At 23.5% G+C, this 15,668-nt stretch overlaps 4 protein-coding genes across 4 annotated transcripts; 3 read left to right on the top strand and 1 right to left on the bottom strand. All coding sequences in view use genetic code 6, as the record gives it.

The window, feature by feature from the left end:
* Positions 1-446: 446 nt before the first annotated feature.
* On the top strand, positions 447-4,170 carry TTHERM_00577090 (Serine/Threonine kinase domain protein; the record flags this gene model as incomplete). The annotated part of the gene is made up of 6 exons (XM_001009399.2): positions 447-912; positions 1,166-1,393; positions 1,498-3,317; positions 3,400-3,787; positions 3,885-4,021; positions 4,075-4,170. The coding sequence occupies exons 1-6, from the start codon at positions 738-740 to the stop codon at positions 4,168-4,170; spliced, it is 2,844 nt and encodes a 947-aa protein (XP_001009399.2). The 5' UTR covers positions 447-737.
* Positions 4,171-5,855: 1,685 nt separating this feature from the next.
* On the top strand, positions 5,856-9,897 carry TTHERM_00577100 (kelch motif protein; the record flags this gene model as incomplete). The annotated part of the gene is made up of 12 exons (XM_001009400.2): positions 5,856-6,773; positions 7,109-7,554; positions 7,611-7,744; positions 7,949-8,119; positions 8,183-8,335; positions 8,391-8,551; positions 8,598-8,730; positions 8,795-8,963; positions 9,023-9,132; positions 9,200-9,492; positions 9,550-9,761; positions 9,831-9,897. 12 exons carry the CDS (start codon positions 5,856-5,858, stop codon positions 9,895-9,897), a joined length of 2,967 nt encoding a protein of 988 aa, XP_001009400.2.
* Positions 9,898-11,706: 1,809 nt separating this feature from the next.
* On the bottom strand, positions 11,707-14,481 carry TTHERM_00577120 (tesmin TSO1-like CXC domain protein; the record flags this gene model as incomplete). Its single annotated transcript, XM_001009402.2, has 2 exons — positions 14,263-14,481; positions 11,707-13,776 (listed from the first exon to the last, which is right to left on the bottom strand). Exons 1-2 carry the CDS (start codon positions 14,368-14,370, stop codon positions 11,707-11,709), a joined length of 2,178 nt encoding a protein of 725 aa, XP_001009402.2. The 5' UTR covers positions 14,371-14,481.
* Positions 14,482-14,752: 271 nt separating this feature from the next.
* On the top strand, positions 14,753-15,519 carry TTHERM_000577119 (transmembrane protein, putative; the record flags this gene model as incomplete). Its single annotated transcript, XM_012796201.1, has 2 exons — positions 14,753-15,300; positions 15,429-15,519. The coding sequence occupies 2 exons, from the start codon at positions 14,753-14,755 to the stop codon at positions 15,517-15,519; spliced, it is 639 nt and encodes a 212-aa protein (XP_012651655.1).
* Positions 15,520-15,668: the final 149 nt, after the last annotated feature.

Genomic DNA, 15,668 nt, shown 5'->3' with positions numbered 1-15,668 from the left:
AAATGAATGGTTTTTAAAAATGTAAATTATTTAAAGAATTAAATATTTATCAAAAAAAATATAGTTTTATAATTACACAAATGCCATATTAAACAAACTATGAGATCATGAATTTATTTAAAAAATTATCTAGTTTGATAACTTGATAAAAAGAGGTTTACAAGTAGGAGATAATAGTAAGGCGCATCCAGACAACTCTTAAAAAATTAGTAGTAAAAATAAATATACTTTTAGTGAATCATGGTAATGAAAGATAAGTATTTTTAATTGAATTCGGTAAAGTTATCAACGATAATTAGATAGTCATTGAAACTCCACAGCTTATTAATATATGGTTGTATATTTAATTATTTTTTTTTATGAATAAATGAATATATGTGTGTATGCATGCCCCTCTCTGTGTTTTATATGAAATTCTGAAATTAAAAATATTATGCATAAACCTCAAAAAAAAAATTAATAATAAGAATAATTTGTATAATTATCAACGTATCATAATAAGAGTAATTTCAAATTAACTTAATATTTAAGTAGGTATTTTAGAAATCTCTAAAACGTTGATAGAGTTTAAATTACTAAAGACTATAAGCTTTGAAGCAAGCGAGCTATATTTTACACTAAGTAGGGTTTATATTTAGGTTAGCAGTGATAATAATAATAATTATAAATTGAGCAGTCAGTTAAAGCAAAAGCAAATCATCCATTTAGCAGAATTGCAAAAAGTTTACGATTAAAAAATGATAATGATGGATAGATAAAAATTAAAAAATGCTGCAGGCGTGGGAGGAGTAGGTCCTATAATAGGAGGACCTCTTACTTCAAATTTAGTTATGCCTTTTGAAAGTCAAAGTCCATATATACCGCAATCATTGTATGCATAAGCTTAGCAACGTCCTAATACATCTATGAATAGTAAGGACTCTTTACTTTTTACTTAGCTATTTTTCTTTGTTTTTTATCATTCATTTCACACAAAATTAGCAGATATATACATACATACATATATTAATCAGTCAGCCAATCAATCAATATTTAAGCTTGAAATTTTAAAGAAACAACAAAAAAGAGCAATACCAAAATTGAAATAAATGGAAATCCTAAATTAAATAAACTTGATCACTCTCATAAAAAATGTCTTATAATGTTTTATATTTTTATTAAATAGCTCATAGCTCCAGATTTTATCAGAGTAGTAGAAAAAATAGTTAAAATACAATTATGAGCAGAAGAGGCTCTAACAATCCAAGAAGCGATTTAAAATTGTTACTCCAACAAGACCCAAATTTAGTTATTTTAAATGACTCTAAACTTCAAGCGTAACAGCATTTATACAGACCTCTCAGACAATCTTATTTGGAAGCTTAGGGTTAATCTTTGGCTATTAAAAAATTTAGTAAAATTATTATTTCTTTTTCATATATTTAAAAGCAAATAAAAATATTCACTTTATTTGCAACAAACACTTTAAAATAAAAGTATAATTTTGTTTTTAAATAGTTGTAAATAGTTCAACCAAGCGTGCCAATACTTCTTTGAATCATAGTAAAACAAGATTGTAGACAGAATCATCAGCTTAAAATGCATTAAAATAAATTTAAAATTCACCAAGTCCTTTCAGATAAAAAAATTCTTAGGCAATAGTAGCATAAAATAATAGCAATACATATTTCCAGCCAAACACAGCCAATTTAAATTTATAAAACTAATTCGCATCGTATGGATCAAGGGCAAATAGTCCTGCTCCTATGCAACGCAGCAAATACTATAACTACTTAAATTAAAAATCAAATGGGAATAACACAAGCAATAATAACAACAACTATACTTAAAAGTCAATTGGAATTTCATAAGAAATGGAAGTTAACTTATAAAATTCAAACAACAATAGTGGGTATCCTTCTCGATACTATAATAATGTAATTTCTACGGGAGTATCACCTGAGAGAATAGTAAATCATGTTTAATAGCTATATAGTCGTCCAAGAAGTTCTTCAAATACAAAGCATAGCCTTTACCCTCATAGAACTCAAGCTAGCTCTCCAAATAATAATGACTTAAGAAGTGTACCTTTAGGTCATTACCATCATCAACAAGTTTTTAAAACAGAAAATGATTAAAATCCACTAAACAATTCATCTGGAAATGCATTTACAAACTAAACTTAAGCTAATAATGCTATTGCACCATAAAATGAAGTAAAAGTACTTAGAGAAATAGATTAAATCATAAAAAAAATACAAAAGAAAAACACAGTTCCTACAAATTAAAATACAGAAACATTACAAAGTTTGAACGATGCTGGAGAAATGAATGAAGCGAATACTGATAAATACTAAGAAGAAGATGAAAACGGAACTAATAATAATTAATAAACAGCTGCATAAAATGAAAATTATAATAATCAGGAATAAGATAATAATGAGCCAAAATCTGCTATTGAAAATTAGACTCCTGTTATTCAGCTAAAAAGTTATTAATCTAGCAATCCTCAACACACACAACCACCAAGATCTCATACTCCTGAAAGTTTATCTAATTCTAACGGTCAGATTGTAAATTCAAGGTAAAACTAAAGAGGGTTGAAAGATATTTCCAATAAAATTCAGTAAGCAAATTATAAAATAAGAAACAACAACTTCTTCAACAATAATCAAGCAACGACTGAGGGGGATTTAGAACTTAGCACTAATTTTTAGAAATAACAAATTTACCGCAACAACAACATAATTCTTTAATAATTGCCAAATTCATAAAACTATTAACAAATTCCTACTTCATCCAATCAGAAGGTTTTAAGTGAAGAAACGCAGTACCTTCATAAATAATATTTATTTTATTAATAACAGTAGCAGATCCTAAAATAGCAATAAATTCAATAAAATATACTAGCCCAGCACAATAACATAGTCCCTTAACCTCAATTTTATTCTAAAAGGAATTCAAACAGCAGCATATAAGAAAAATAATTGCAGCTTTAGATTCAGTAACAGCAATAGCAGTAATTGCAGTAGTAGTAGTAGTAGTAATAATATTAGATCTCGTTGTAGCAGTAATCTAGCTTTTTAGGATTAAGTTCGGGAAGTGTATCATTAGATACATTTGAAATGGGAGCCAAAATTGGCACAGGTTCATATGCTGTAGTAAACTTAGCTATCGATAAAAGAACAAATTAAAAAGTAGCAATAAAAGTGTATGAAAAAGAAAAACTCTAAGACCCACATAAAATGAAAAATGTGAAGAGAGAAGTTTAAATTTTAAGCCATATTTCTCACTTTAATATTATAAAACTTTACTATGTGATTGATGCTCCAACAACAGTAAACAAAAAACTAATTTTTATGACTATTATTTTAAGTTAATATTACAATTCAATCAATAAATTTTTTATTAAAAAACTAGTTAAATTTAGTTATGGAATATATCGGCACTTCATCATTGTACAGCTATCTAAAGGCTAAACCAAATAGAAGATTGCCTGAAAATGATGCTCGCAAAATATTTAGGCAAGTAGTAGAAGGTATTAAATATTTGCATAGTAGAAATATTATCCACAGAGATATAAAACTAGAGAATCTTCTTATAGATGACTATAAAAATGTTAAAATTATTGATTTTGGTTTTGCTGTTTGTGCTCCTAAAGATAAAAAATTAACTTCTTTTTGTGGTACTCCTTCATACATGGCTCCTGAAATAGTGTCTAAAAAAGATTATTATGGTGCTCCTGTAGATGTCTGGACATGTGGTGTTTTGCTTTTTGTACTTTTCTGTGGAGCATTTCCATTTAGAGGTAATAAAAAATAAATATAATTTATTAAATTAATTCAGATAGACAGCATTTAATTCAAATTAAAATATAACAATAATTTTGTATGATATATTTATAGGAAATGATGAAAAAGATCTTTACAAGAAAATTTAAAAATGTCAATTAGAAGTTCCTCCCCATGTTCCACCTGGTGCAAAGCTGCTAATATAAAGAATATTAAAACCTGTACCGAAAGAACGTCCTGATGTTGAAGAAGTAATTTCATATTAATAGTATTAAACTTAAAATGATTCTAACTATCAAAATAGATACTTAAAGATCCTTGGGTTTAATATGGAGGGAGCACATCTTCATCTTCTAATACAAAAGAGACTCTACCAACTTCCTATTCTACAAAGAATTGATTTTAATTAAATTTTCTTTTTTTACATTAACAAACTCACACACTCACTCACCATTTTAAATAAAACCAATTAAAATAATAACAAAATAAGTTGTAAAACATAGTTAAAATCGACTATTAAGAATAAAAATTCAATCGATAACATAATGATGAAATAAATAAATAAATAAATCTAAATAATCCTTAAAATAGATTTAAAGAAAGAAAGAAATTAATTTTTATAAAATGTCTCCATTTATCATTAAATATCAAATTATAATAAAAATAAAAGGCTATTAAAGAAAATTAGAGTTTGATTTGTATATATTTAAATTAAAAAACATCATTTTCTGTTTGTTTCTTTTTTGGCTTATTCTCTTACTTACTTTATTCAGCTTTCAAAATTACATTTTACATAGTATTATTACATAAAAACCTGTAACAATATATGATAGCAATAAATAATAAAAGAATAATATTAAGTTTAATAAATTGTAAAATATAAATTCAATTATTATCATGAAACAGATTTATTTAATCCAAAAATAAATTTGAAGAATAAAAATAACTTTAAAATATCTCCTTTAACTTGTAATACCATAATTTTATAAAAATATAAAGATTATTAAAGAAAATGAAAATGAAAAGTTTATTTCTATTTTTTCATTAATCTCTTACTTATTTTTGCTATATACTTACATATTATTATTTAATTATTTAATTTGATTTTTCATCATTTAAAAATATAGTAAAATAATAAGTAAAAATACAAAAATGTAGTAAAAATAGAAAAAAGAATACAAATTCAAATTAATAAATTTTATTACTCCAGATTGTACAAAAAATAGATTTAAAAAATCATTTTTATTAAATGCCTTAATTAAACTATTAATAACATAATTTAACAAAAATATATGGCTGTGTCATATATGTATCAGAAAAAAAAGAGATTGATCATTAAAAGATATTTAATTTTTTGTTTGTTTTTTTTAGCTTATTCTCTCACTTAATTTCTTGTGATTTCAATCACAATATTATTAATTATGTTATTATTTATTATTTCAGTATCTATTTAAATGATGTAATAAAATATGATAATTATCCAAAAAAAAAATGAAAAATAGCTAAAAATAAACCATAAAGAATATTACAAATTCAATCTAAATATAAATAATTAAAAATAGATTAAAAAAAGATAATTAATTTTTATAAAAAACCTTCTTTAAATTGTTAACTACAATAATTTTATAAAAATATAAGACTGTACTTGAAAAAAGTGTTTGATATGCAAAATAAAATATATTTCTGCTTTTTCTTTTTTGTTTTTTCTTTTAATTTCTTCAGCTTTCAAAATACAATTATTTATTATTTTACAAGTTATTTTTTAATTATTATTTAAAAAATAATTAATAATAATAAAGAGTCTTATCAAATAAAAATTAAAGCAAAAAAGTTGAAATGCAAAATAAATTTAAAGTACTTTTTATGACATTTTTATAATAAAATTACTTATTTCAATCAATTTTAAATCAAAACAAATTTGTAGTTTGTTTTGCAATAATAAAGAACTTCTATTTGATAACAAAAAAGTTTTTTATTAAATATATAAATTTCAGACACTAAAAAAAGATTGATTGATTAATTTATTAGTTTATAAAGTAGAAGTATAGCAAAACAATAAAAATATAACTAGTCTAAAATTGATAAATGATCAAATCAGCTAGAAATCCATTATTAAACTCATCTTCATTACAGTCAGCATCTAATCGGTAGAGTGAAGAAAAAACCAATCAATTAGAATAAAACTATGATGGCTCTGAAAACAAAAAAGAGTAAAAAAAGAGCTTATTTGATAATCAGAACTCTACATAACAAAGCAACCAGAATTCAATATCATCATCCAGCACTATTCAAGCAAAAGATCAGCAAGATGAAGAAGAACCAATTGCAAAGGAAAAAGGATTTTTCAACTATTTCGAAGCATATTATCATGGTAAGAATGGAGAAACTATATTTAAGAACTATTTTTAGCCATAAGTTTTTGCTAATGAAATGAAAAAAAATAAACTAAAAATATCAGATTTAACTATAACAAAATACAATAGCTCTATCATTTAAAGAGAAGAAGATAAAAATGGATATTCATATTTTAACGAAAATATGAATAATTCTGCTTTTTTAAAGTCAGTTGGATGTCTTAAAGTTAACTTTACTCCTATTTTCAGTCTACCAAGAATATAATATTAAGAGCTAGATAAAGACCATAATTAAAATGAAGGTGACCTTAAAACAAGGAAATTTATTACATAAGGAATAGAAAAGAATAGTAGTGGATTTGTTTCATTTGATAAGATTAAAGATATGAATGAAATTTTACTTTCAACTATTGAGAAAGACTTTTAAGAATAGTATAAAAGTTAATCTAGCACAACAAATTTGTTAAAATTGTCTAAAGATCTCTTTTTAAGTAAAAGTGATTCTAAAGAAGTACAATCAAATTACAATAGCACAAGGAGTTTTATGGAAAAATCATTTAATCAAATAGGTGATAAGAGCTATATAAAAAATAGTTATTATTCTAATAAATAAAAGCTTAAATACACCCTTTAGCATAATAAATTTCATGTATAATTCTTTAAAAATATATTTATTTATTTATTAATTAATCTATCTATCTATTTTTCACAATTAATTTACTTAAGTAGCATAATATCATTAAATAAGTAAGTAAGCAGTTTAATAAAATTTCTTTTAATTATTAATCGCTAACAAACAACCAATATTTACAACTTATTAAAAATTTTAGGGTTATCCAAATTATGGGAAATTTATTAAATAAATAAATAAATAAATATAAGTGAGTTACTTACTTACTATTATTAGTCATATTTTCTTTGCTATATTGCTTTAATTAAAATTTATTTTGAAAATAATTTTATTATTTAACTTAATTAAAAAAGGAAAATTAATTGAAAATGTTTGACATGAATGAACAAATGAAAAGTATTTAAAGACTATAAAATATTATTGAATAATAATAGTAAATTATTATGAAACAGTAATACAGAAAATATCCTTCATCTCACATCACCTAAAATCAAAAAAACCAATTTTTAATATAAGATATTAGTTAATAAATATAAGATCGATAAGAAACAGATAGAAATTATGACACTATTTAAGTTAATCAGAAACCAGGTAATAACTAAAATAAAGATATGTTAGGCGAATCTTTAAGATCTTTTAGAAGTATTTTCTCTATTAGAGGCTCAATAGCCTCACCTGAAAGTCCATCATCTCCAAAAAGAATTAGCATCATGAAAAGTATTAGTAAAAATTAAACAAAAAATCAATCACCAAAGAGTAAGATTAAAAAGAATCTTGCAAACCTGATTCCTTGCTACATGTATTTATTTAAGATAATTTAATTTATTTTAAAATTAAACAAAATTAATTTTATAGATTAAGGAATGAAGAGGTTAAATGGAAACCAGAAGTTAGAGAGCTATTTAAAATAGCTTTCAATGGAGCTACTATTTATATGTATGGAGGTTGTGCTAGTAAGCCTATGAGCGATCTTTGCACTTATGATGTTTGTAAATTATTTTTTACTTTTAAAGTAAAACTCTTATATATTTTTCAAATAGCTTAAGTCTTACTATTTGAATATTTAATTATTTTATGCTCAAATTCTATAAATCTATAAATAAATTTTTTATCAAATTTTGTTTGAAAAAATATTTTATAGTGTTTTTTAAAGAGAAATTACATTAAACAATACGTTTTATTATTAATTTAAGAAACTAATCATTGGAGTCTTGTTGATAAGTTACCAGCAGAAGAAGGAAGATACAATCACATGATGGCGATGTACAAAAAAAATTTAATCGTTTTCGGCGGAGAAAAATTAGATGCATAATATGAGCAAAAGCAAAAAGTATATTAAAATGATACAAGGATTTTCAATACTGGTAATTAAGATGAGAAATAAACAAAAAAATTTAAATTACAAATTTTTAAATGAAATAATATAGAAAAAAATGAATGGAAGTATTTGAGACCAAGTGGAGATATCATAGAACCAAGGAGAAATTCTGCATGTTGTGTTGTAGGTAGATATTTTATTATCTAAGGTGGACTAAATTAAAAAGGAGTTTTTTTAAATGACTTGTGCATTTTGGATATTGGTAAGTTATTGTTAAAATTATTTATGTTTTGATTTTATTTTTTAAATTAATTAAGCAAACTAAAGATGGAGCTTTGACTTGCACGAAGATAGATACAGTTATATGTTATAGGGTAGAGCTTTTCATAAAGCATGTCCTGTCTATCATCCTGATAAAAAGCATATAGATTTATTCAAGGATTCAACAGAAAAAATGTCAGAAAAATAATTAAATGAAGTAAGTTGTTTAAAAATTTTTTTTACTTTAAATAAATTGGTTCTAGGTAAAGCATGAAGGAATATATTTTTTTGGAGGCTAATTATAAAATGGAGAGGCAAGTAATTAGCTCTCTATTTTAGTCACAAGCACAAGACCTATGCACTTTATATAACCATAGACTATTGGTAAGAAGCCAGGTAAAAAATCAAAAATTTATTCTTAAAAGTAATCTAAATGGTAAAATAATTTAATAATTTTTAGAGCCCAGGTATAATCATAGCTTGACTTATAACTCGAAATTAAAAATACTAGTAGTTTACGGAGGTATGAACGAAAATCTTTAAAACGACCAAACTTTCTACGATGACCTCTTTATTTTATAGCTAAATGATTTATAATGGTTTGAATGTGCAACAGTTGGTTTTGGGCTGTAAATAATCTTTATAAAATTATAATTTATTTATTTTTTAATTTGATTAAAATAACTAGATAAAATAGAGCTAATCACGAAGCTGTCTGTTTCGATACATAACTATTGATTTTTGGTGGAATAGGAGAGTAAGGATTTTACTCTTTTGAAGTTTTAAAAATAGAACTAGGTAAATAACTTTTTTAAAATATTTAAATTATTTAAATTAATTTATTGATGTTAATACAAACTAAAAGATAAATACAAATCAAGAAAATACATTATAGAGCACTAAATGAATGAAAAATAAAGAGAAATCTAAGCTTTAAAAAAGGCAAAAACAATAAAAGGTAACCTAAATACTTCATCAATTAAGAGATAAGAAAAAGTAAAGGAACACGAAGAATTTATAAAGAACCTCTAACTAGAATAGGCAGAAATAAAGAATAAAGTTGATAAACTTAACTTTAAAAATTACAAGTCTTTTATGCCTTTGCCTATTATATTTACCAGAAAAAAAGAAATCTCTATGCATAAATAAGATGATAGTGTAAAAATAAAATAAAAAATTAATTAATAATTTAAGTTATTTTTTATATAAATTTAGTTAAAGAAGGATAAACTTGATTTAGACATTTAGGATCATGTAGAATCAGATAGGAAAATTAATGATCAAATGTTAAAATCTTGTTCTCCCAGCCCAACTACATCTAGAAAAGGTTTAGGAACTCCTAAAATTGGGCATTCTTCTTCCCTACAGATTTAAGAATAAAAGTTGAATTCAAAATTTACTGATTCATAAAATCTAAAAAGAATGTAGTAATTTGTTTTTGATATTATTATCTTTAATCAATTAATTAATTATTTTTTATGCTTCTATTAAAAAAGGAATTCTTCTTATAAGGCAAATAATAATACATAGGATTTTACAAGTTAAGTTGTAAAAATAAAATGAATATAATGATGCTTTTTGTTAATTTTATATTACATGTTTTATTTTTTTAAAATATTTATAATTTGTGTAACAAAAATTTCATTTAATTCAAAGGAAATTTCAAAATAGATATTATAATAACAATTATTTCTTATAAAAAATAAATAATATTTAAAATTTCTAAAAACTTTATTAATTAATTTATCTCTAACTAAATTAGTTTTCATTTTACTCCTACTTTTGTATTGTTATTAAATAGTAAATATTTTTATGTGTCATTAATAAAATATAAATAATTAATTAATATATCTATAAATTGTTTAAATTTATTTTTAAAAATCAGATTTTTTATAAAAATTTTTTATTATTATGAAAACCCCTTTAAAAAAAATAAATATAATTTTTTTACATACTTTCTCTTTTTTTTCTTATAATTCATTAAAATTTTGCAAATTTTGTACATTATAATTTTAATGAAAAATAAATAGCAGAATGTTGGAGATATAGCATAAGTTAATATGTGCACTACTTATTTCCATCAAAATTTATAAATATGAATACCACATTTATAATCTTAATTTGTATTTCAAAATATATTTATAATGAGTAATCAATCTGTAATAAAGATTTAAATATATTTATATAAAGCAATTGGTAAAGATATTTTCATCGCTGTATAAACATCAAAATTAATATATGAAGTTAGTAAAATTAGATATTAAAAATAGTCTTACACTTACTTATTTATTCAAATGAATTGTTTAATTTTTATAAACTGATAAACAGATATCAACCAATAAATTAATAATTAAAAAAAAGAAAATTAAATTTATGTTTTAATAGATTTAATTATCTATTAATAAAAATTAACTAATTTGGATTAATAACTTTTATCATATTAGTTTTTATTTATATTTAATTTATGAATAATAAATACTTTGAAAAGAATATATTCAATTAGTTATTGTTTATTTAATTAAGTGTTAAGGATTTTAAGTATATTATTTGATAAAGCTATACATAAATTATAGATTTTAGTGTAAAAAATTAAGAGTTAATATTAAATTACTAGAATTTTTATTCAATAAGAATAATATTTTAATATAATAATTATTTAAATTTAAATAAATTTATTCCTTCCTCTTCGTGCTTGTTTTATTATTTATTTATTTATTTGGTTGTTTGTTTGTTTCAAATTTTTAATAAGCTTTAGCATATCATTAAACATTTTGAATTTGGTTTATTTTATATTTATGGTTAAATTTATTTTGATGAGGCTAAATAGCTTTTATCAATCACCATAAAAAATCAAAATAAAAATTAAATTAAATCAATTGATTTTTTTGATGCTCAACTATGCTAATTCATTCTCAATTTTGTAATAAGATTAAATTAATTCTATTTTCGCTAAGTATTTTTCAACACATTCATTGTACATATTTTAGGGTCTAGTTATCACTAAATTTTTGCATTAAAAGGGATATTTATTTATAGGTTTGACTCTTTATTTAATTATTATATTAACAAACAGATTGTTACATGTAATTTTGATTGGCTAAAGAGAGAAGAGGAAGTGAGGGAATATTAAATTATTATTTATTAATTTTTATTTATATTTATTTAATAATAAACGATCAAATAATTAATTAAATTATGAGAAAGATAAGAAGAGTGTATGTGTTTCTGTCTCATTTAAGTTTGAGTTATGGATCATTGAATAGTTCTTCAATGTTTAGTTATTAAAGTTAATCTTTAGGTAAGTATATTAAAAGTATAATTTAAAAAGAATGTTGTTTGGTTTGAAAGAATTATTATTTATCTTTCTATCTATCACTCATATTTTTTATTCAGCTTGGAAGTGTCTTTGAGAGAATTTGAAGCTGCAACAGCTGCTGCCTACAATAAAAGTGATTCTATTGATGATTCAAAACTATTTTATTGGGTTTATTGCTATTGCTAGGGCATTAAAACTGACTATAATGATGCCTACAGAGTGGCTAATTATATTAAAGGGTTATTAAGTATCGAAGTTTATTAGGCAACCATGCTGCTTAAAATTTAAGTCAATACAAGCTATTGAGCGCTTTCATCTAATAAATTATGTTGGTTGTTGCTGGAACTTTTATTGTTGTTGTTATTATTATTATTATTATTACTATAATTATTATTGTTAAAGGTAGTATTAACCTAGTTGAGTAGGAAATTATTATTAGCTTTATTGAGTTTGGAGGTGTTTTATTGGGTATTTAATTAATTATTATATTGGACAGATGCCTAAAATTATTTGTTTTAGTTTTCATTGAAATTAAGAGAGTTCTATTTACTCAGACTTAAATTATTATTAATTAATAAAGATTATGTATTAAAAGAATTAGTATTATTATTGTTGTTTGGAGTACTATTTTGTGATTAGAGTGATAATGAGTTTTACTCAGCAAGGAAGAGCTTTTTAGCAGGCTTCTCGCAATTTTCACAACCATTGCACTTGCAATGCTCGCCGCATTATAACCCATCTTAATAGCATTGACAATATTTCTTTAGGCATCCAGATCTGCGGCAATTACAGCCTTTTTTAGAAGCTAATTTCTTTTATGCTTTGAGGCTTAGTTAGGAAGGCTCTTCAATTTCAATATCTTTAACATTGAAGGCAAAAGGATTTTTTTCTAAAAGCCCCTCAACTATTTTATTTCTAGCTTCTTTATTTGCAACAGTATTGCTGCATTCACAGCAGTTACACTCAGCTCCACAAAATTCACCAGCTGCAAAGCAATCGCAGTATAACTTCAAGCATTTTGTCTTCTTACAATTACAAATTCTAGTCTTCTTATTTGAGCCATTACCTTAATTTTCTCCTATTTACATGAGGAGTTTTTATTATTACTGACTTAAAGATTATTTATGGGGCTTTCCTTCAGCTGATTATTACTCCATATCTTCCTCATCATCATCACCTTCTTCTTCGTCTGATTAGTTCTCATTAGATTGATCCTCCTTTTGATTGTTAACTTCCTGTTATGAAGGAAGTGGAGAATCACCTTTTTTATTTGAATCTTCTTAATTGGTATCTGTAAGACTTTCCTTTTGAGAATCACTTTTATTAAAATCTATTTGATTGCTTTACTATTCTTCTAATGATTATGAGCTCTTTTTGCTTTTCTTTTAGCGCTTTTTACCTTCGACTTTAGATTTTTTTTGAATTATTTTTACTTCTTCGACTTATTCTTGCTGTAAATTAACTAATGAAGCTGATATTTGAGATTTATTTTAATCATTAGAGCACTCTGATTCCATTTCTTCTGTTTTTTATTCATTTAGATTTTAGGAGCTAACCTATGATTTCTTTTGAACTTTTCTCTTTTTTACTACACAAGGAGAGGTAGCTTCTTCCTACTCTTCTGCGATTGGTTTCTAAGCAGCTTAAAGACATGGACTATTCTTGTTTAACAACTAATTATTAAAATTTGTAGCTCCAGATAGTAAGTTTTGATTGTTATTGCACTCAGTTTAAGAAAAAAATTAGAATAATGGTGAAGAATTAGAAGCAATAGATTATTCATTCATTTAATTTCCTATTGTTGAAGAAGAAAGAGGTGTGCTCTACGATTGCTATGACAGCTCTAATTGCAATTAATGCTATAATTCTTTCATAAGTTAATATGATAAAGTTGCATTTGACATATTTTCTTTTTCATAATCTTAAGTAGTCTATTACAAATCTGTTTTCTTAGAAGTGTTGTTCAATAAACTTGAGAACGATAATAAATTCTATAAACCAGCAAGAGGTGTTGATGCTTATGAGGAAGTTCTCTTAACTGCTACAGGTTTTATGATATTACTGCCAGTGCTATTTAAAGGAGATACAGGCTTAAAAGAAGTTGAAAATCCCTTTGAAAAGCATGTCTAAATTTTCAAAATAAAATATTAATATATTTAGTAAGTATATGCTAAACTCTTAAGTATGTATATATGCAGGTAATTTGGGATGTGAAATTTTATGAAATGTATCAGGAGAAAAATAAAAAAATGAAAGGTAAAAGTATGAAAAAATTAATTTGCTCTTGTTAAAAATGCAGAGTAAATTAAGATAGCTTGGTTTGTAAAAGAAATAGGAAATATGTTATGTATATTTATATTGATTGATTGCATGGTAAACTGAAAAAAATTAAAGAAGCAAACTAAAAAAGAAAGACAGTGTTAGTGTTTATTTAGTGTTTGTTTAAGATAAAATTTGAATGAAATCAAAATTTTAAGATCTTTAAACCGTCAGTTTAGAATTATATGGAAAATGCATGTAAATTCCAATGATAGTTAAGAGATTAAAATTAAGAAGAAAATTTAAGAGATGTTGGATATCAAATTTTTGCATAAATGAAGAATGATAAATACATTTAAATCAGCTGAGCGAAGTATGGGAATGCTCTCTACTTAGAAGAGATTGCTAACGGTATTTTAAGTGCTGCTATTCGCTTGAGAGTTTTAAATGCTATTGTTCATCTTGAAAAAAGGAAGAATGTAGTTGTAAAACTAACTTTCTTTTTATGTTTTGTTTTTTACTTTTTTACTTTTTTTTATTTATATTATTTGCGCCTGTGCTTTTATCTTTCGAAATTTTTAAAATTTTTAATCGTATTTTGTGTGTTTGATTGATTGATCACTTTTTTAATAATTTGTTTGTTTGTTTTTTAATTTTTCTTGTTAGATTAATTTTATTTGATTTGAAAAGTATTAAAAATTAAAAGAATATAAGGTCTATGCCAATATTTATTAATAAAGCAATATCAAAAATCACATCTAAATAAGGAAAATAATACATAAATAATGTAAATCATAAAATTAACGAATAAAACCTAAAGAAATTAAAAATTATTAACAGTCCATGTATTTTGAAGAATTTGCATTCAATTCCTATCAAATTGATAGTCATTTTCTTATTTTACTTGATATCATTAATTAATCGATCGAATTTGTTTTTCCCCATCAAATAAAATACAAATAAATAAATAAAAACAATCAAATACATTTTTATGATTGCTTTTAAAAATATTATTTTTAATAAAAATTTTTAAACACATTAGATAGATTTATTATTTAATCAAATCACACTTTATTTCAACCTAATTTTCAAATTTTTAAAAAGACTTAAAAAACAAAAAAACACGATTTTCCTCACTCACATATTCAAATTCATTCATTTAAAAATGTTACTTTTAAATAAAAACAAAAAATAAAAAGAAAGCATTAAAAATTCGCTTAAACTAAGATAATTCAAATATTTCTTTTGAAAATTTTTTTGTTTGCTTGCTTGCTAAATTCCTTTCTTCTACTTTCTTTTTCAAACATTTTTTACAATCAAAAATTAAAAACACAATTTTATTTATTTTCAAAAATTTAAACCATGCTTTCAGTCTGTCAGTCAGCCAATCTGTATATATCTTTATAATTTAATATACTCATTCCATTTTTTTATTCATACAATATACAATAATACCTATTTCCTTACATAGAGATTATATTATTTTATTTGTCAATAAAATTGATGAACTAAATATTAGTTTTGATGAACTCGAGAAGAAGGAAGATCATTTAACTTTTAATAAGCTTGTTTGGTTGCATAACTCTATTTTATAGTTTTAAATAAATTGAACAAATGAGCTCTATAGAAAGAGAATCTTAAGAGTTTCTTAATTAATTTTTTTGAAATATCCAGAGATATTTGAAAATTGTCAAGAAATAAATTTATTTGAATGCTTTTTGGCTAACTATTTTCAAATGTATCTTTTAAGTTACTTATT

The sequence above is a fragment of the Tetrahymena thermophila genome, assembly GCF_000189635.1.
Source record: "Tetrahymena thermophila SB210 genomic scaffold scf_8254752, whole genome shotgun sequence".
Taxonomy (NCBI): domain Eukaryota; phylum Ciliophora; class Oligohymenophorea; order Hymenostomatida; family Tetrahymenidae; genus Tetrahymena; species Tetrahymena thermophila.
Note: the sequence above shows the minus strand (reverse complement) of the source record. Positions and strands in the feature narration are given on the sequence as shown.